Source organism: Pelecanus crispus, chromosome 4 (assembly GCF_030463565.1).
Source record: "Pelecanus crispus isolate bPelCri1 chromosome 4, bPelCri1.pri, whole genome shotgun sequence".
NCBI classification, from domain to species: Eukaryota; Metazoa; Chordata; class Aves; order Pelecaniformes; family Pelecanidae; genus Pelecanus; species Pelecanus crispus.
The window spans coordinates 3,909,626-3,931,724 of NC_134646.1; the positions used below are offsets into that span (position 1 = coordinate 3,909,626).

The following is a 22,099-nucleotide window of genomic DNA, read 5'->3' on the forward strand; positions in this document are numbered from 1 at the left end:
GTTAAAAAAAAAAAAGTCTTCCTTTCTACTTTCAACTAAAAATCCCTTTCTTGGCCTCCGTTTTTGATTTCTTGATCTGGGTAGGAGGTAGAACTGTCACTGCTGAGGTTCCAAACCATTCCGGCACCTTCCTCTTGCAAGGGGGATGTGAGCTCTGAAAGAAGAAAACAAACATGGATAAAGGCAAGCAGTTAACATAGCTCCCACCCCCAGAAATCATGCTCATCAGGAGACATGCGTGGTCTACATATTTAGTGGAATGCTTATGTCTCCCTCAAACACAACACCTTTTTCAAGTACAAGAGGGACTAAAAAAAAAAAAAAAAGAAAAACCTATAGCAGTGAGAAGAACCACAGATGGGAAACATTTGGCCTGAAACAGAGCATGCTAGCACACCCTGTAAGTGTTACACTGACCTTCAGGCACCACCTTTACAAAAAAAAAACCACCCCAAACAACCGCCAAACCAAACCCACCAACCTCAACTGTCAAGATAATAAATAAAAGAACTGCAGCTCCTCAGTGTGAGCTGTGAGAGAATACAGCCCCAGGCAGGGGATGAAAGTGGATGCCCTGAACTGGTGACCCATCAGCAGTATCTGCTACCTCCCCCGATTACTTATTGATGAAAAAAAGGGACTGAAACCCCACAAACACAGCTGTGGGTGCCCATCCCCAACTGTGCAAGGAACCCTCTCTTCTCTCCCTCTCCTCACACATGTCACAAGCTCTGCAGGACTCACTCAGGGCTTGTGTCTCCCAAGGGGAATCTAAACATTCGGCGCTCTCCATGACTGCTGGGTGCATCTCTTGCACTGTGGTGGGAAAAGATGCTATGGTAACACAAAGCCACAAATTGCACCTGCAGCCCAGAAAGCCAACCGTATCCTGGGCTGCATCCAAAGCAGCATGGCCAGCAGGTTGAGGGAGGGGATTCTGCCGCTCTGCTCAGCTCTGGTGAGACCTCACCTGGAGCACTGCATCCAGCTCTGGGGCCCTCAGCACAAGAAGGACATGGACCTGTTGGAGCAGGTCCAGAGGAGGCCACCAAAATGATCCGAGGGCTGGAGCCCCTCTCCTACAAGGCCAGGCTGAGGGAGTTGGGATTGTTCAGCCTGGAGAAGAGAAGGCTGCGAGGAGACCTTATTGCTGCCTTTCAGTACTTAAAGAGGGCCTATAGGAAGGATGGGGATGATCTTTTTAAGGAGGCCTGTTGTGACAGGACAAGGAATAACGGTTTTAAACTGAAGAAGAATAGATTTAGACTACACATAAGAAAGAAATTTTTTACAATGAGGGTGGTGAAGCACTGGAACAGGTTGCCCAGAGAGGCGGTGGAGGCCCCATCCCTGGAAACATTCCAGGTCAGGTTGGACGGGGCTCTGAGCACCCTGCTCTGGTTAAAGATGTCCCTGCTCACTGCAGATGATCTCTAAAGGTCCCTTCCAACCCAAAGCATTCTATGATTCTATGAAATTCCTGTAAGAGCTTACAGCTAGGACACAAATGGGTTCTGCTCATCCTTCAGTCACCAGTTTTTAAATAAGAGCAGACCAAGCTCTGTTGAGACTCTCGCCTTGACATGAGCAAGACTGCTGGCAAGCTGCCCCTGGGAAACACATCTGTAGGACTGAGCTGCAGGCAGGACAGAGGTCGCGCCAGTGCCTGCATCAAGAGGTGTGCGCACAACACCAGGACTCCCAGCCCAAGCTTGGGTGAAGCAGGAAGGGTGCAGAGACCATTACACACTGATCATGTTTTGTTCCTGTGTCACAACAAAGGGTCTTTACTTGGGACTGATGTTCTGGAAGTTCTCTGAAGCTATCACCAGCAACCAAAAAGATAATGTTATAATGTGTTTAGTGTTTCAAATTAGATAGCTGCTGTGCTTTTTAGGAGTTATATCTACCTAACAGTGACCAGACCATGAATAATGATTTGTCTGCATCATGTTTTGCAGTTACAATCAATATCTGGCTTCATACTGAAGCCAGCTGTACAGCAAGTCGTGCTGGCGAGAGCCACACCAGCTCCCTTTAGAAAAAACACTGTATGTATGCTCATACAACTTTTTTTTTATATATAATACCAGTGCAAAAATCCTTAGTGTGATGAGCATACAATCTAACACAACCTGAAAGAGGAAAGGGAGCCAAATGTCCTCTTAAAGCGTCAGAGGCATCTGCCACTAGATGGCCGACAAGACGTACTAGGGGAAAAAAACTTCTGTAGCAGACTGATGATGTGAGAGAAGTATATTCAGACATAGCAAGGGCAATAAAAGCAGCACGCTGTCCCTGTATCATCAAGGATATTAGCAAGAGAAGTTGGCTGGCAATCCAGGCGAAGGTTTTAGGCACAATAAAGAACCCAGCCAGAAGCTGGGATTTTGGTTTGTTCAAGATCAACATCCAAGTGGTCAGGTCGGGGCTCTGCTCCTGGCACAGACCTGCAGGCAGTCTCACCTTGGGCTGCGAGTCGGCAAACTCTTCCTTCTCATCAGGATTCAGGGCAGGCTGATTGCAGGAGGCCAGCGTGATGGGCTTCGGGCCGCCTGCTGCCCCTCTGCTGCCTGGCTGGCTGCCATCCACACTCTGTACAGCCTTTCCAGACGACAGTAAAGAAGCAGGCTGTTACATCTATCACAGCATTAAAGCTTACATCCGCACAAACCAGATTCAATGCAAAGGCTGTGTTTTGAAGGGTTTTGTTTGGTTTTTTTTTTTTGGAAGTAAATGAGTCTATACTTATAAACAGAATTCCAACACCTCTGCTTAATGAGATCACTAGCTATTTCTTAGCCATTACACCACAATAAAATTTGTGAAGTGCATCCATTTCAAACACAAGGGAACTACAACTTGTACTTGGGCATTCCCCCCCCCACCTCTAGTGGAAAAGAATACTTCCTCCATCCCTGTGGCTCTGAAAACTCAAAATACTTGCTTCTGACTCACAACTGCTGCATTTTCAAATGTGTTTTTACCACAAAGGTGTCAGTTAAAAACAGCATAGTGGGCACAAATGTATTAACTTCTAATTTCTATAGAATGCCTGCTGCTCGTAGGTTGGAACAGCCAAGCTGAGATTTTTGGATCAACTACACATGTCTGTGTTACTGAGAGCATCACTAATGGCAAGCCTACCGCATGCTTCATTACAGTAAGAACATCTGTTTACCGAAGCCAAAGGCACCACTTGCAGATGGGCTTTCTCTTCTCCTTCCTTCAATGTCGGATTGATCCAATTACCCTGGAAAAGCAGCAGTAATGTAAAATTGTTACTTGTTAAAATTGTCTTGTTAAAATCCAAGAACATTCATTAGCAGATTTAAAAGCTGTTTGCCACAGGGAATTATTAGAACCAGGTTATCTTCTGAAGGAGAAGTAAATAAAGACTATTTGGATTAGGCTTTTGGATTTGCAGTCTACTCATTTGTATAATATTTATTTGATTTCTAATAGCATGTCATTCCTGTTATTAGCTCCAGCAACTAACAGGAACAGAAAAAAAGTATAATTAGAGCTCATGCAGTTGGACTGCCAGGAGGTCAACTTCAAGAAAAAGGCAGCTTAGACAGATATCGTAGAAACAAAACAGCACTCAGGGATGCAAGAAACAATCAATTTGGCAAAACGGCAAGGCCTGAAAAATTGTTTGAGCCAGAGTTCAAGAAATCAATCCCAAACCCCAGGAAAACAGACATGAAATCCTAGCTCAGACATCAGAAGGATTCAGAGTTTGGAATTTCTTTTTACCATTCCCACCAGGAGCCACTCAGTGCAGGGTCGCCTTTTGTACAAGGTGCTGAACTGGGACTTGGGAAACAACCGAGAGGCCAGCCAAGGGCTCAGACCACCAGCCTGGCCTTTCTCAAACAGCAACAAAGAGCTCCTTATTTCCGGAGATTTCTCCCCAGTGAGTCAGACTAATGGCATGACACTTTTCTTGTTATCACAGCTACTCCCAGCAGTTTCAAGCAACAGAGGAACCCATGAAAGACAGACACATTTCTGGCAGGCATTGCCTCTGGCTTTTTCACACTCTCAACTTTTCTGCTATCTTAGAGCTTTCTGCACAGTAAGAGAATCACTTCTCCCACATCAGGTTGGTGATCAGGTACCAATGCACGGAAGCAAGGCAAAGGCAGAACACGGCCTTTGTGGCTATGAAGGATCCAGCTTAAAGGATTTCATACTGGGAAGAACTTGGCATTTCAGCTTTTTCCCTCCCCTGCTGCAGCTACTGTACATCTGGGATTTTACAGGGGACTTTTTGCATCCATGTCCCGAAGAGCTGGACAACAGCAGAAAGCGTTCGTCCCTCCCCTCTGAGGCCATTATTAAGCTGCAGTTGTGATGGTCTACAGTGGTGGACCATCATGGGCCTGGTCTTCCCGGGCTGCATGTCCAGGACTCACTACAGTAGAGATGAACTGACAGTGCCATATGGGAACAGATCAACTCAGGTGACACGTTTAACAGATCACAGCTAGGCTGCACAGGGACAGCCTTCTTCTAGGTCAATACTTGGCAAGGGGAACCCTCCGATTCTGCTCTCAGAGGAGAGGCAGGCAGTCCTCCTCAAAGCTAAGGGGAAGATGGATTGTCAAGATGAGACACTAAGCACTACTGGAAACAGCAACAACAGCAAACAAGGGCTTTTATTCTGCTCCTACAAAGAAGAAACATTCTTTTCACAAAACCAGTTTTATACCTTCTTTCACTAACCTTTGTCTTACTCCACAAGGCATCTTCCCTACTTGCTTGATCTGCTCCTCGTTTTTCCTGCTGCCCTTCTGACCACACCAACATCCTTTTGACACCTGAGCCATCCTGAGACTTCTTTCTATCCTCTTTCTCCAATAATGCAATAGTCATCTTGATGAGATACAGTTCAATATTTGCAGGAACAAGTTTTCTAATCACTTGAATTTTGGTGGTGTCTTGGAAAAAATATAGATACAATATTAATTATTTTTTAATCCTCTTGCCCCTTATTCAGTTTTCTTATGTTGTAAAGCACATCAGTTGTCCCTCAAAGTATAGGATAGATTAAGACATGGAAAAGGAAAAAAGAAAACATATGGGTTCAGCTCATAAGAAAACAGATCATGAGCTCATGGGATAAATCCCCACCTCGTTCATGCTCACACAAATTTAGTGTCCTCAAATTTAGTTTAAAATGTCAGCATCACCTGCCCCTAACTTGCATGTCCTATCAGCATTTTCTCTTGAGAGGAAGGCTATATTAGCTCAGGCTGAAAAGCCTCTCTGCTTTCTTAAATGTAGTGCCACGCCAGTTCTCCATTCCAGCGTGGCACTACATTTAAGAGAACGATCCAAGAGTCTGGCTGAGCCTGTAACTGCTGCCAAAAAGACGCATTAATCCGCAACAGGACAAGAGTAACGAAGTTAGCAAGTCAGCAAACTCTGCCAACCCAAGAGATTAAACTACTAGGGCAAGACTGAACTTTAAGTCACTCTGTCTCAGAACCACAAGTCAGTACATGGTCATGGAGCACAAGTCTTATGAGGAGCAGCTGAGGGAACTGGGGGTGTTCAGCCTGGAGAAGAGGAGGCTGAGGGGAGACTTATCGCTCTCTACAACTACCTGAAAGGAGGGTGTAGTGAGGGGGGTGTTGGTCTCTTCTCCCAAGTAACAAGCGATAGGACAAGAGGAAATGGCCTCAAGCTGCGCCAGGGGAGGTTTAGATTGGATTTTAGCAAAAATTGCTTCACCGAAAGGGTAGTCAAGCATTGGAAGAGGCTGCCCAGAGAGGTGGTGGAGTCACCATCCCTGGAGGGGTTCAAAAAACAGGCAGACGTGGCACTTCGGGACACGGTTTAGTGGGCATGGTGGTGTTGGGTTGATGGTTGGACTGATGATCTTAGAGGTCCTTTCCAACTTTAATGACTCCTAGTTGTTACTTTCATTATAAGTAATCCCACCACCAAGCCAGGAAACATGAAATTGCTACTCTCCCCTTAATTGGTTTAGTGGTGGACTTGGTAGTGTTAGGTTAATGGTTGGACTGGATGATCTTAAAGGCCTTTTCCAACCTAAACAATTCTATGATCTTCAGCCTGTGAACTAGGCCATGACACCAGATGACAGTGTTAAGAGGAAGAACTTCTTTTCCTGTACTTCTCTGCCTCCTCACCATAAACAAATATCTTGCAGAGAAGTTGCAAATTCTACAGCTCTTATTCAGCATATTTTCTGTAGATGCCAGTACTTACAGGAAGACTTTGTCAGGCTTATGTTTTTTCTAAAAACACTTGAGTAAATACAGATTTAAGAATGCTGCCTGAATCTTTACAAATCCTTTTGCTCAATTGTATGGCTCTTAAAAAGGGCTACCCTCTTTTGCTCTTTAATGAATCACAGTCCCCTTATTTTATGACATAACCTTGACAGGAAAGCAATGACCTTGGCATTGCCACACTCTGCCTTGCCACAGCCACAGGCCTTCCAGAAATGACAGGTTCTACCTAAAGAAGCAGCTGAGCCATCAGTTTTTCATTCCCTTCATCTGTAGGCTACTGTCATGAGAAGCTTCAGATAAGGGCTGCAATGCTTACCCAAGTTAATGGGAGGATTACGAATAACATCAGAAATCATCTGTTGAACTTCAGGAGTCAAACCTGCTCGCTCCAGGTTGACAGGGTAGCCAGCCTTCATCGCCTGGAACAGGTGAGTGCCAACCTCAGAAAGAGGCAGAGATCTGCTCTCACTTATAGTCCTCTAGGAAAAGAGAGGCAGAAGGAATTGAGATTGCAGAAGTGTCTGAAATCTAAGTAAAAGCTCAAAATCTGGCAACCTCCCATCCCCAAAAAGCAATCGGGGGATACTGGCACATAGCAGTGCAACAAAGCTCCTCAAAACACTTTGTTACTCCTAATATTTGTCTCATTTCTTTTCCAGCTTGTAAAGAGCACTTTTCCTCTTGAGGCTACTAGTTCTCAGCTCGAGTGCAACATCAAGCAACATTCTATCTCAGCTTGAACTTACTTCAGATGAAGAGAGGTTCTACACAGGAAGGGTGCTGTGCGGCCACCTCAAAGGCTCACTACAGCCTGCTTACAGCTCACATCCCTCATGTCACAACACTCACTACCACCCCTTTTCCACTCTGGGGCAGCTGAACCCCAACAATTCCTACCACAGAGGAAAACGATGCCCTCGTCCTGCAGTTAAGTCAGAGTATCAACCCAGCACCTACTTCATGAGATTGCTGTGTCAAAGCTTCAGATGTCTCCTGCTAGGTAGCTGTGATGCACCCGACCTTCCAGTGGCCCATTTGATTGATAGCATCCATGCAGAACATGGATAACAGCACAAAACCGTCTAACAGATGTGAAAATGAGGGGGAATTTGGTTTCTTCTCTTAAAGCATTTGCCTTCAAGAAAACCATCTCAAACTTTATCTACCTAAACTTGTACTTTCCAGGAGAGATTTCAAACGCGTTACTTGTCTTCCTCAAAAGGACAGGTTTCAAGCTTCTACTGGTTTCTCCCCAGACAATACACACACTGTGCATGTAATCATTAGGATTAGTGGATACAGAGCATCAAGTTATCCTTTAACAATCATACAACCATTTCTTGTTAATTAGTCCTTAGGTATGCTTTTAAATTAGGGACTATCTGACAAGGTTTACCTGTAGTCTTGGGAGGGGTAAAGCAAAACTCAAAGGAACTTCAGTTTCCTACTGCAGAATTAAAAACCAGTAACTAAAACTCTATCAAAGCAGCTCATGAGGCTCATCTTCCACGGGACACATGGCATGATGCCCGTGTAGCCGCATGCCCTGTAGCACTTCAACAGCTTCGGTGTGACAGGTAACTTGTCCTCAACTTTTGTTTGTAACAGGAAACACAGCTTTCCAAACTCTGAATTAGAAAGCCACAATAATACTTAGCACTTAGACTTAATTTCTGCATTGGATCTTCCCACGAGCTTTGTTTCCTGATGTGCAAGTCTTACACACGGATATGGCATAGGAAAAGTTATAGGGATTTGCTACCTAAACCTAAAAAGAGCAGAGTTAGTGAAGTTTATCCCAATGGTGATTAACCTTAAACAAACACCTACAGACAGCCCCATGCTTAGTATCCTTTCCAGCAGGCTACTGGATCAGGAAGTATTTCCGGCATGCCCTTACTGCTGGGGAAAAGGAAAAATACAGAAACAGGCAGAACTAACACCTGCAATAGAAAAGCACGCTGCACAACTGTACTGAAACAGGCCAATGAACAGCAAGAATTCTGCCCAATGCCCTGCCGATCTGTGCGGGCATTGCAACAAGTAGGGAGCTGTATCTTAGCTCACTGTATCCCACCTCACAGCAAGCCCAGTTTTCCCATACTTTTACCAGTCCATAGAGATAAGTGAGCTACCATTTCCCAGGAAAGATACTGCCTCCGTGTTTTAAAGCAAACCCATCCCAGCACTGGGCAGAGGATTTAAGAGAACTTGCAAATCCTCCTCCTCTAGACAAAGCATCCCTGCCGTTAGTTTTCAGACAGGAAGGGACCCCCACAGGGAAGAGCTTACCACCGAGAGGTTTTTCTCTTGGAACAGGACATATGTGACATGTTCCGAGGGAGAGAGGGCTCTAGTATGCTTCCAGGGGGATGCTTCTTTCTGATCTTTAGATCCAGATGCGGGGAATGTGTCAGTCTAAGTGAGATAAAGAGTGTTTTCAAGAATTATATCCCAGTGACAACCAATGGATCACCCTCCCATTATCAGAAGTTACCTGAAAGAGTAACATAAATGAATTCATCTCTGTCAAGGTTGGTTTTGACCCCAAGTCAGTGTTCCACAAAAAAAACTAAGCAAAGAGGGAATCCAGATGGACACCCACACACTCCCATCTTAATAAAACAAGTATGGGATTGCCCAAGGGACTCGCAAAAAATAAAGCGGCCAGAAAAACAGTGTCCAGGTCAACACAACCTTCTTAGGTGTTGTTCATTACACATAAAACTATTCCATCAGAACAAAACTATTCGGTCTGCTGCTTAGCATGGGAAACTCCTCCATTTATATTAATCTTTTGCTCAACACACTTCTTGGAAAAAGAAGCCAAACAAACCGGGAATGCTTTTGGTCCCCATTCCTAGATCATAGTAGCTTTCTGTGAAGCAGAAAGACAACTCCACAGACTCTTCAAGTATTACAGAGAATTAGTATTGCTGCTCTACCTTTCTAGACTAGATAAATCACTTCAACTGTAGATTTACATAGAAATTAAGATCCCAAAGCAAAACTGCTTCATAGTTCCTCTAATCCTCTGCTCCACAGCCCCTCCTTAGTGGTGTCTCTCACCGTAGTGACTGATTAGGAGCCACTCTACAGAAAGTCTCGGACAAAAGAAAATCGACTGTGAAAAGAGAACCAACAGGACTATTTCCAACAGCTGGGAGTCTAAGCTCTCCTTCCAGTCTCCTAAGGAGAAACTTAGAGGACAAAGCCCTGCCCTCCAAGTCTACCGAGTCAAACCATGGTGAAGGAACACTTACTATACCTTTGGCCTCCAGCCCCAAATCACAACAACTAGCTGCAAGCTCTCAATGATACGGCACCTACTGGACACCCAGCCTGGCCAGATAGGTGACCTCTATAAGGATGTCCTGGACTTCCAGGATGACCACACCAATCCAGAACATCAGCCAGGTCCGAATGTCATTGCCAAGTAGCACATTCAGATTTGGGAAGCCTATTTCTATGCCAGGCTAGCAAGTTTCACTGCCATGCTTGGACAGCATAGCTGTGAGGAGGACAAACTCTGAAGGAGAAATCCGACAGCTGCAGACCAAATCATGTCTTAAAGGCTCTTGCGAAGTAGCAGACACTTTAGTAAGTCATACCTGCAAACCACTCGCTTGGCAGAAGCTCTTAATTTCAGCAAGGAGAGGGACCAACATGGTGGATTTTGCTTCGGATACACCATCAATTCTCTTCACATTCTCAACAGTCGTAGGCCTGGTTTAGGACGAACAACAAAAACCATGGAAGCATCCTATGCCAATGCTTTGAAGCATCATGTGCCTGCAAATGACATGTGCTTGGACTACAGATCTATTGGTCAAAACTTGAAAATGTTCTTACTGTGCCCTTATCTTCTCCGCAGCTAAGTTCACTGTTTGCACTTCTGAATCGCGAAGCTTGACTGCAGCAAAAACTTCCAAATTTGCTGCTTAATACTTTGGAGGATCAGTTCACCCCATCCATCCTTACTTGCTTTTACCTCCCAAGAGCACACAAGCCCAGAGCTCTTCCATGGAATAACATACACATTCCAAAAGCAGTACTGTCTAATGCCTTTTAGTGGCTAGGGAAGGTACTTCAGATGCATTATCAACTGAGCTGCCCCACAACACCCTCTCACACAATGAGAAGAGAAAAATTAAGATTTTTTCCCCTCCTTTCGGTAGTTGAGAGCAACACTAAATCGTGCTTATTCTTTTACACTACAGTGCTACGCATGCAAAGTAAGGGACAGCTCCTGATCTGGAGCTGACCCTTAGCAGGATAAGGGCAAACTAAAATGATTCACACACATCGGAGAGAAGCAGATGGAAAGGTAGGGATCAGTAGAAAACATACACCTTCCTCCTCCGACTGGTCAATTTAATAGGAGGTTTGCGTACAAAGACAGGCAAAGGTGTCATTTAGGGTTTTTTTTTTTTGATAACAGCTAGAATGAAAAATCAAGTCTGATGTCAATAACTGTTTAATTTACACCAATCAGTGGTCTAGAAGGGTATTAGAGCAACTGAAGATCCTCAGCAAGAGAGCTGCTTCTCTACCAATGAGGCATACTCTCCCAACAAAAGCAGAAAGAGGATTTGCGACTTGGCTTGCAACCTTCTCAGTTTGTACAACATACACGCATGCTGGCTTTACCTTAAACGGGCCATCTCCACCAGGATATTATTGGTTGCCAGGACAGCTGGAGGAATTACCTTCTCATTAGCTACCTTCTGTCTAGCAGTCAACAGCCGGCCATACAGAGCAGTCTGTGAACAAGAGAGCCAAATTCTCATGAAGCAGCTCTAGACCACTCATGTAGGTATAATTAATATGAGAGGAAAAGTTATAACTTCCCTCATCTTTCCACTAAAATACAAAACCCAGCAATCCATTAATCCATCTTAACAGATTTAAATCCTCTTTTAGGACTTCTATTTGAAACATCTTTGTAATATTAAGAGCCACCCAAGCCAGCTGCTCCAATACAGGACAACTATGGTCTGCAGGCTGACTGCAATTCACAGATACCCTCCCCTCTTCCAAAAGCTTACCTCTAGTTCTTTTTCTTTTGATGAAACAACAGGTTCTGGGGGCTTCAAAGGAGAAGATTTCACCCGTGAGTGCTCTGCAACACTAAAAAACAAATAAAGAATTGTGAAACAAGCCCTGCAATAGGTCAATTTATTCAGGAACTTTGCACAAGGCTGTGGGAGAGCAGCAGCCCAATTTATTTTGCCTGCTCTCCAACAGCTCCATCAGACTGTGGTCCAGCACCTCATGCTAGTGCTGCACTCATACAGGACTTGAGCTGGCTGGGGCAGAATCAGCAGTATCCCTAACATAACAGAGTTCCTCTGTGTCTGGTCCTGTAACTTAAAAAAAAGCCTCTTACTGTACAAAGCTCAAGCAAATGAAAATTGCAGTTTTGTGAAAAAAAAAACAACCCACAAACACACCAATATCCCTGTCAACAGCTGGATTCCCAGGTTGTTAACAAAAGCGTGTTCTTACAAGCACTTGTCCGTTCATGACATTATTCTGACAGCATCCCACAAGAAACACCTTACATTTTTTTTCCCCCATGGCTGGTAACATTAATCCTGGCCAGAAAGAGCTAATAACATCAAAAGCATCAGTGACAAGGACACAGCTGCTAGGCAATAAGCAGAATTAGCTGCTGTTACCGCCAGGCATGTCTGCCTAGAGAGCAGCACCACAGCTGCCTGTCCGTGGGCTCACGTACTTAGGGATTCTTACCCTTATGATTATACTGCAATATCTGTTAGCAAACAAGCTGGAGTAAGAGCCTCCTTTCCTAAGCAAAGGGTGAAATAACACTTGGTTTTGATTGTAGCTGTCCCTAAAATGATTTTTCTTCACATGGCTACAGTGGCAATTATTCAGCTGAAGTGACATACCCTATTTTCCTGCTGTCTGCCAGCATCAGGCTGCTTGCCGGGAGGAGAAATTGAACTACTCAGAAATGCAAGGTGGGTTTAGTCTGAAGCACCACACAAGCCAGGAAAACAAATTACTTGGTCTGCTTTTTGCAAAAGCTTGTTTTGTTTCTTTGGACTTCGGGGAGCTTCAGCCTCATCTCAGTCTTCTCCAGACTAGTGTAGAAAGGCAGAAACCTACATGCTCTCTTACAGCCCCTGCGCAAGGCATACATTCAGTCCTGCCAGCTTTAAGAGTTAGTCACAACTTTGTCATTTTTTTGTCCTGAACTACACTTGCAAGCTGTTTGGAAAAAAAAAACCCCACACCCACCTATTCTCCATTTCTTTCTTTAAACCATAACAAGTTAAAATCCACTGCAGTTCCAACCATCACACAGAAGACAGACTAAAAAACATGAGCCCAGTTTAAGTATCCAATCTAAATCTGCTATTGCTCCGTTTTTGATCAACATTTGCTATTTTTCTTGCTTGTATTTGAAGTAATACCAGTGAGAAAGTCTGCATTTCAGCAATTAATAAAGCTCGCTTTGCCTGTGACACTACAAGTATACATAACTTGTCAAATTCAAAGACCGTTAAAGGTTGTCATAGTTCAATGTTTTAAAATATAACACAGTGTAAAGCAAGTTTTAAGCACTTCTCTTTTTTTAATATATGAAAGATTTTTTTACCATCACTTCACATAAGAAAGCTGGTTTTAAGGATCATCCTACAAACAATACCCCTATTAACACAGTCAAAACTAGGTAATTGTTTCGATTTAGAATACTGTACCTGTTAAGCATGTTACTGCTTCTTGGAGGAGTTTTACCTTTTCTCTCATATGAAAACATATCATACAGAGACATCTATAAAAAAAGAACAAGACAAACAAACACTCATTGACCAGTCTTTCCACTGAAGTTGCTGTCAGCAGTAAAATATTCATTTGTGACACCATGATCCACCTGCAACATTTTTTAATACCAACCAGGATGGATTGCAGAGTGCAAGGAGTTTTCCTCATACAGACCTGCTTGACTGGCGACTGCGTTGTTCCTTTCGTGTCTGGGGAGCGCTGCGTTGAAAGCACAGGTAAAGGCCTACTGCTGTAACAGAATGAATTGTATCTTCATCAAATCAGACCAAGTCATTTGTACAGTGACACCACCATTTAAAAAATTAACGTTTTGCTAAGCAAACTGATTTGGACTCGGTACAGAGATATCTTTAGCAAATCAAAAGCTCTTACTGATTTTTTTTTAATTATTAAAATCAGCATTCTTTGTGAAAAAACACTGAGGACCTCAAAGCCTGTTAATACTACAACTTTAACAAGGAACAAGAATCTTGTCTTATGGAAGAAACAAAGATTTTGGTGACAAAAATGTAATTTGTGACAACACTTGAAAGATTCAATTTTAAAGATCCCATTATTAGAGAAAAACTAGTACCAACTTTCTGGTTTGCACTAAGCATACAGGTTTCACTGGTGCTTTTTGTTTAATAAGCATTTTTTTTTCCTTCTAGAAGACCTGTAGACAGTAGCTGGAAGAGCCACAACAGTAGAATATTAGAAGGCAAAAAAATTTGTTACTTTGTCATAACCCAATTTACTTATTTTTTAGCAACACTAAGACAATCTAGACACCAGAAGAGGCTCCTAAGGCCAGCACTGATGAGCTTTATTCTAATATTATTTGTTTTCACAGCAAAGCCTCTGCAACCTCCAGTTTATTATCTCACTTCAAAAGGTCTGGTCAGAATTAGTGTTTGTGAAAACCAACACAACACTGCTTATTAAATATAACCAGAAGCAAAAGATTACCAGCAAAACCTCACATGCTGTTTTCTTGGAGCTATGTACTCTGACAGCAAATACCTGACCACCACTGAAAAAACACCCCACTTTTGCAGACATACTCACCAAGACTTTAAACAGCTAAATTTCCCCCCCAAAATACACAAAAGACCAACTATTCACATTTGTGTCAAATCAATTCTTGTTACAATAAAGGCTTTTCTGTTTCAATCTCAGCTTAAACATTATGAAAAAATAGGTCAAGTGCTTAATTGGGAAAAAAATTTGTTAGCTGCTCTATTTAAAATCTCACTGTTTAACTCATCAGCATTAGAAAGAATGTAAATCTTGATGGATTTTCCTCTACCATTTCTTGTCTTCAGCTGATTACTTTCTCCATGCAGATGCTTTGCCACAATGTGTTTCCAGGCTACCCAGAATCATTGATGAAGACACATGCTTCCTGACTGATTTTGGTAGTTTCTCTCAACTACATTTCCCCACTAACCTTCCCCGTTACCTGACCATCCGATTAGCTCCACTGAAGGCCTCAGTGATGAGGCCCTGTCAGATTTTAGCTGCAAGCCATGCACTCTCAAGAAGACTAGACAACATGTCACCTTTCACACCAGCAGTCAATAGAGGTGTCTGTCCAGGCACTCCCTCTGACTTTTTTTTTGTATTATGATACTGCTTAAGGGCTAGAAAAATCAAGTGCAGAAATATCCTGTCCAGCCTAGCCATCTCCAGAAGCAGGCTTCAGACAATGATCTGATATTAAGCAAATAAAAAAGCACTCAAAAGAACACATGTACTGTAATTACCTTCTAGAAGGTCTCTGCAAATTAAGGTCTTCACTGGACTGTAATAGAAGACTTGGATTTGAGGCCGATCCAGCTTCTGACAGCCAATTTCTACCCTGTAAGAAATAAACCATATAGCTGAGCTATAGATTACTCAGAGAAGCTTTCGATGGGTGGTTTCACACCAAAAAGTACCTTCCGGGTAAGCATGCATGTGGTTGCAAACTTGCTATGCCCAGAGACTTCTCTGAGGAATCCTTCCATTATCAGCTGTTGGCAGAGCAATTTCCACCAGGTCTCCGGCCATTCTTTTCCACTACCAAACAGAGGGTGTCTTCGGTATCTGCCTGGCAAGCGTTGAGAACTCTGAAATTATTGAAAGAATTGATCAGACTTCTCCAGTCCTTGTGGAAGAAAGTTTGCACTATAACCAGTAATCCAAAAACCTGAGATGCAAGGAGCATGTCCTCAAGAACATTTCTCCACAGAAAAGCTTTACAGAAAAGTCACAAGCCAAAATATTTTATTCAAGTTGACATCATACCCATTACAATAACCACACCTACGGCACCTCAATGGTAAGAGCATAAACCATGCCTGTTGCCTCGTTCACCTCACCTGAAGAGCAGTTTCACCTTTACTAACCTAATCCACTCCTGTGCTTTCTGCCAAGGCTGTGACAAGATCATGACTTTCTTTTGTATTAAAACCCCAGACAAGCCTACGCTTAGATCACAGAGCTGTTAAAACATCTCCCTTTGCATATGGAGGGGGATACAGGAACGACCCAGCCATCCACAGCAGCAAAGGAAGCCATCTACTGCAGTTTGTATTAAACCAGTTCAGGCCAATCTTGCATTGCATGAGTTCAAACAGAAGCAGTTACCCTTTCTGGTTTTGCAATTAAAAAGAGCCTAGAGAAGTAAAAATAAACTGACAAGTCCTGTTTAAATCCTAGGAGAGGGTACAAAGCCAGAAGCAAGCTCACTGCAGATGTCTGCTCTACTCCTCCTCCTCTGGCCTTCACTGCAAAGTAGGTTTTGTTTGGTGGTTGTTTTGTTTGTTTTGTTTCAAGAAGTTGCTGATTTACTCATCTCTTAATAATCCAAAAAGCTGATTAGCTCCTGTCTGAAGGGTTCTCACCTGCCCTGAACTCAGGGCCCAAATGGATGGCAAGGGGTAAAGCCTCTTTCAGAAGAAGAGGAAACTCTTGGCATGAGCCTGAGAAGTTTAGAACTTTTCTGAAACAGGGAAGTAACAGGCGATCAAGCATTAGTAGGTAAAAGCATCTCAAAGAAAAAAGTTTCATTTTATTGCTAGAATATGAAATCAACAGGAACACAGTCTTCAGACCCTGTTATTTGGAGACTTGCTGAATCCCTCTCCACTTGGGAAACTACACTGTCAAACAAGTAAGTTTTTTATATATATATATATATACACACACACACACACATATGCATATCCTCCAGAGAGTGTATGTGTATATACACATATCTGGCAATACTGGTTAAACAAGGACATCCCATGGGAGGGGTGGTGGGAAAAAGCAACGGGGGGGGGGGGGGGACACTAACAATTATAGTCTTGGACAGCAGGAGACAGTGGGGTGGAGGCTGGCCTCTTGCCATTTATACAGCTGGTTGTTAACACAGCTATTCCGGATTCCTGTTAGTACTTCTATCAGAACCTCTTCATGCTAGGCACTATGCAAACACAGAGCATCTATCCCCAAGAAAGCAGTTTTCCTTAAAAAGGCAAACAGAGCAGGCTGATGTAGAAAAGAAAGCCAAGTCAAAGAAATCTGAAACAGGTAGCGGTCAGCACACAGTAGCCTGCTGAGCTCTGTACCATCTCCAGGGATCACAGTAAGAAGCAATTTGGAGATTTTGTATGGTCAAGGAGCTGCTATCCTACACACAAAGCGAGAGGAGCAGCAGGAAGAGGGGCTTGTTTCAGATCTTTAGCAGGAGGGGATGGAAGCTGGAGCAGGCAGCCACAGGCAAGAGGGACTCAGCTTGCTGCTGGATGGGACCAGGGCACAGAGTCCTGATGGTGAACACAAGCGAGTCACCTATTCAGCAGGCAAAAGAGAAAGCACGGAGTCCCATGTCCTCTCTTCTAGAAAGCCCTCGTTCAACTTGTAACAGGCATTACTTTAAAGCATGACTACTTTCCTAAGCTTTCGGTTGTACAGTTACGGGAATTACTCCGACAACTGCACATTTTCGGACCATGGTTTTGATTTAGAGAATGAATTCAACAATGAATACGACTATAGAAGGAATAAGATGCAAAACAGTAAATTGTGTGTCTGTTTTTGGGCTAAGCATCGTCAATTAAGCTTAGCACAGGACTGACCAACAGAAGCCAAACCAGCAATTTCAACCTTGTGCAAATTATTAAATGCTAGAGGTACTACTAAAAGCCATTCACAATCAGTCACTGAGACCAATAACAACAAAAGTAATTGCCGAAATAGCTACAAATTCCCCTGTTTGCTGATTAAAAGGAGACCTTAGAGTTGCATATTCTTCTTGGTTTTAGCAGGGTTAGTAGAATGTTTCTGCCAGTGCAGCTCTAATTCAGTTTCCCAGAGAACATTGTTCTCTTTCCCGGTCTGACTCAGCTTTCAAATATTAAGTGAAAATTTGTCTCCCCTGTGGAAGCCACCTGGACTTTGCACAAAGATACCACTAACTTAAGAGCACAAATTCTCCATAAACTATACCCGAGCTTTTAAAGCAACACACCAGTCAGCCTCAGACAGATACACCATGTAAACTTACAGCAATATTGATTATTTCATACATTCATACTAGAGTATTCATTGATGCAATGAAGTAAAGAAACTTTTTTAAAGTTACATTAGCCCAGAAAAGGGTATTCTTGTAGGCAGTAAAAGGTTATTCCATACTTCCACTGCAAATTTGCCATCACCTTCACTTCTTCCAGTAGTGTAAGAAATTAACAGTCAAAACTATATGAATATCTGTAACAGATATTCCCCTAGGCACACAGCCGTGCGACAATTAGCAACAACCTTATTAAAAGGAAAGAGGGACACCATTCACACAGTTTTACCAAGTATTACCAGAGATTTTTTTCCCAGCTTAGAAACATTTAAAGTTATTCTGTTCTTACTCCCATATTTTATTTCTGCTAAATTTCTTGCCTAGTATTTAAAAAACATTGTAAGTAAAGGTATGTGCAAGTCATTTATATTCATTCTAGTATCCTACTTCCCATCTCACTAACCATTAACCAGCAGTACAAAACTAGAACGCAAGGCATTATTTGCTTTGTTCAAACATAAACCAAATGATTACCAAAGATGTGTTTATTCTTCATTCTGAAAAGGCTATTTCTTTCAGGATAATGGAAATCATGCATCTTCATGGAAAAAGAAAACCCACTTAACTGTCTCTATGAAAACAAACTCACTATTAAGAAAACAAAAGCTCAAGCCTTACAGGAAGGGCTTTAGAACCTCTGCCAATACTTGGGCTGGCATTCATGCGTTTAACAGAATTGTCAATAACCTACTCAAAACAACCCACAAAGTATAGGACAGCTCCACACAAGGCAATTAACAGGTACTGTTTCTAAGGTGAACTCTTGGGCCAGAGGGCTGAGCATTGCACTGTTAAGAAAAAAAACAGAACTAAGATGGCAAGAGCTTGGAGGCAGAAGCTGTTCCTTTGCTGTATAAGCACAAAATTAAGTACAACATGCTTCAGGACGTCCACTATTTTTATGGCTGTTGCCTTTAAAGACAACAATCTGGTTTGCTGCACATGAAATGCTGCTGAGCAGCTTCAGAAAGTCTAGACTACCTCTCTCTACAGGTATCTAGCTCTCCAAGGAAAAAGGTACTAAGTATATATATGTGTGTGTACACATTTATATGTACGTATATCAACAAACAGGGACACCGTAACAGTCCCTCCACTCTCAGAACACGTACAAGGATTTTTACTGTCACTTACAGACCCCCGGAGAAACAAAATGGGAACTGTAGTTCCAAACTTCTCTTCCAGGGCACTCACTGCAGACAGCATCTGATACGCTTGCTTCCCAAAGTCCTGTAAACCACCCTGCGAGTCAGTAGGGACTGCATGACAAGAGGCTCTGAAATGCACAAAGGAAACCAAGTTTAAACACACATACAAATCAAGTCCCCTCCCCTTCTTTCAAATACTGTCTATCAAGTGGTAGCTAAATAATGCACACTTCAAGTTACATTAGTATAAGCAATTAAACTTGTTAAACTTGTTTAAGCCTAAAGAACTAGGACTGAAAACATGAGACCAAAAGCCAAAATCGCTTGCAGTTAAGACAGCTGCCCAACCCAACAATAAGCAGTTCTTCTTGGTACTCACTGTGACAGAACAATGTTGTCTCAGCAATCTTCTGAATTTAGTATTTGAATATTTGGACTGTTTTAGGCATACACAACATTTCTTTAATTGCACCTAGCAGCAGAGGTTTTTGGGGGGTGTTTTTGGTTTGGTTTTTTTTTTTTTTTTTTTAAAGTAACACAAAGGGGAAAACAAACAGAAGAAAAGAGCAACTCCATTAAAGATTTTCTAAAGTTTGTTAATGCATTTATTACTGACCGGAAGAACCCATCGAAAAGTTAATGGCACAAATCACTTGTAAGGAGGAGAACAAGGACAGTGCTCTCTTTCAAGTGATTTCAGTTCTGCAGTACAAATTCACTATGTGGCTCTTGACTGGCACAGCAAGATGACTGCAAAGATGGAAACTATGATCTCTCAAATTCTCTCCTTGGCTAGTTTCACTAGAGGCCAGGCAAAGATTTCTTAATCCTTGAGCATGCAGGAAACGTAGCTGTGTTGATAACATTTTTCCAGAAAGCAACACAGCATAACATCTTGTCGCTGATCAGGAAGCATCAGGCTACCAGCAAAGAACAAGGAATCCTTTATTACAGCTTCAGGGAAAACGTGTACATGCACACAGGAGAAACTGAGGAAGGTGTTTCTGCTCGTACCTGCGTGACTACCAACCCCCTGGCTCCCCTTCAGCACATCTATGAGATTATTAGCAGTGCTGTAAAGAACATATGTCAGCGCATGCTGTAACAGGAGCACAGCTCCCCGAACGCTCTGGCAATTTAACCTTAGACACATGGTATTGCACTCCACTTGCAAGTGTTTTCTTTTGGGATTAATTACCTAACAGGACTTAAACTGATGAACAGAAGTGTATTTCACAGTCTAAGAGCGTTGCTCTAAACCCTTTTAGGAACTGTGACCATACTTTGTTTACCGGCTTTCCCCCAGCCTAGCTTAGAGAGCTTATAAGCTGCCTCACGGCTTGCTCAACTACTTAGGAGCTTAGAGACAGTCGTTTAAAGATAAACTTCATGCTGAACATCTGCAAGATCAGATGCGTAAGACGACAATTCTTTTACATAATTTGCCTTTCAAGTCAGCCTGAGAGAACATAACCTCTCATATCAGTCTTCAGGGACGAAAGCTTACCTGGACCTGCAATTATCACAGCATTCTTCTGTGCCCATGATGCCAGAGGAAACTTTTCGGAGTTGTTTGTCTTCAAAATGAGACAGGATGATCCTACCCAAGGGTATGTAGGGAATTAAATAAAAGACCAAGAATTTACACATTCAATTTATAGCAGAAAACAGAGTGGAAATCAGCATCATTAATTAATTCACTAGGGAGCCAATTATTTGGCCTCAATTCCTCTAAAGAAAAACAGTCTTTTTTTTGAAAAGTAAATAAGGAAACACTTGATGTATATGTATAAATATACTGAAGGCTGTATTTTTTTTATACTGCTTTTTAATATAAAACATGTCTGCAGAACACATTGCGAGTGTAAGACGCCCTCTGGTTACAACCTCCAGTTGAGACCGAGTTGCAACAGTTCTTATCAAAGCTGACTGAAGTGACAGAAAGCATTTAATAGATTCCAGTACTCACTTCCTCCTGCAGCTATTTGACCCAAGGTACTTCTCTATTTTTGCCAACATCTTCAGTTTGTAGCGCCGGAACTCTTCATTGCGGATCTCACTTAGAAGATGTCTGTCAGTCCAAAGGAAAAACAAAGAGCCTTAAATACTGACCAACATCGCCCTGTCCCACACCAAAAGTGAAATAGGCCAGACAACTGTCTCAAATTCACCAGAAACAGCTAGGGAAAAAGCCATCTTACTAAAACCATACCCAAACTGCCTGTTCCTCTGCAGTCTTGATCCTTATAGCACAAGGCATACTCAGAAGAGCACCTTATTCATATTCTTCCACATATGACAATCATTCTAAACAGGGCAGAAGGAGAGACAGAGAGCTTCTTCCAAGCCCGCAAGCTACTAAGCTTCAGAAATCCATGTCAGAAAGCACCAAGCAGGGAACCAAGGGCAAAGAGCATTTAGAGAGGGCAATTCCCCCTCCATCTCTAGTTTTCCAGACAAACTCTGTCAAGTTCTCATCAACGCCACTGCCAGATGACAGAATATCCTAAGATATCATCACCCTTCTTTTAAGAAACTTGGGGGTGGCATGTTAGGACACATCTACCTGTGGACTAATTTAATATCCTTTATAGTAATCACTGGAAGCATCCAACTGAGAAAATAGCATGAGTGTACTTGATGGGTACTCACTCTGCTCATGCTCCGAGCTGCTGCATGAGCCAAACATGAGCTACCATCTCCACCACCCTCACTGTGCCACATGGCATGGAAAACAAGCCAATACTGCAGGTGTTGGGCACCACATGAACACAGCTATGCCATTCCAGCTCATAGTTGAGCTAAGCAAGTTTCTGCCTGCCTAGGAAAAAAATAGAGAAGGGAAATATACGGTCTCACAGACTTTGGCAGCCTGCTGACAAGTTCAAACGACTGAGTTCAGACTTTTCGGTGGTCCTATACCAGCTATGGACAAACTAACAGAAGACCACTACAGCCAGGACTTGCCCAGCCAGAAGAAAAAAAAATTCTCTCCATTTAGATATCTAGATAGCAGAGAGAAAAAGGTTAATTCTACAGCATCAGCACTCTTAAGGGATGACGATGGGTCTAAAACCAGGTCAGATGGGTCTAAAAAACAGGTCAGGCGGTTTACAAGCGAAGTGACCAGGTTTTATCACTGCCTGCCTTGCAAAGCATCTTCAGACAGCAGACCTGGAAGATGGACAAACTCATTAACATTAGCGCACTTGTGGATTGTCTTCTCGAAAAAATATTGCATACTTTGTACTGTGTGTACGCAGGAAAGGTCTTGGAACCATTCTGAA

The 22,099-nt window shown here is 42.7% G+C and overlaps 1 protein-coding gene across 9 annotated transcripts in view; it reads right to left on the minus strand.

Annotated features, from left to right (window-relative positions):
- Window positions 1-21: 21 nt before the first annotated feature.
- The window catches only part of WRN (WRN RecQ like helicase), a 47,890-nt gene continuing 25,812 nt past the window's right edge, over window positions 22-22,099 (minus strand). For 7 of the 9 annotated variants that reach the window (XM_075709933.1, XM_075709932.1, XM_075709938.1 and 4 more), the window contains 16 exons: window positions 20,782-20,883; window positions 20,320-20,412; window positions 18,799-18,940; window positions 15,005-15,175; window positions 14,831-14,925; window positions 13,239-13,314; window positions 13,001-13,074; window positions 11,318-11,399; window positions 10,920-11,032; window positions 9,881-9,995; window positions 8,562-8,687; window positions 6,586-6,748; window positions 4,732-4,946; window positions 3,182-3,253; window positions 2,467-2,604; window positions 22-154 (listed from right to left, as the gene is read on the minus strand). In XM_075709933.1, coding sequence (XP_075566048.1) covers window positions 32-154; window positions 2,467-2,604; window positions 3,182-3,253; window positions 4,732-4,946; window positions 6,586-6,748; window positions 8,562-8,687; window positions 9,881-9,995; window positions 10,920-11,032; window positions 11,318-11,399; window positions 13,001-13,074; window positions 13,239-13,314; window positions 14,831-14,925; window positions 15,005-15,175; window positions 18,799-18,940; window positions 20,320-20,412; window positions 20,782-20,883 — 1,900 coding nt within the window. In that variant the 3' untranslated portion in view covers window positions 22-31. Of the gene's footprint in view, window positions 155-2,466; window positions 2,632-3,181; window positions 3,254-4,731; window positions 4,947-6,585; window positions 6,749-8,561; window positions 8,688-9,880; window positions 9,996-10,919; window positions 11,033-11,317; window positions 11,400-13,000; window positions 13,075-13,238; window positions 13,315-14,830; window positions 14,926-15,004; window positions 15,176-18,798; window positions 18,941-20,319; window positions 20,413-20,781; window positions 20,884-22,099 lie in introns of all 9 variants that reach the window. The other 2 variants (XM_075709931.1, XM_075709930.1) reach the window with 2 other exon arrangements.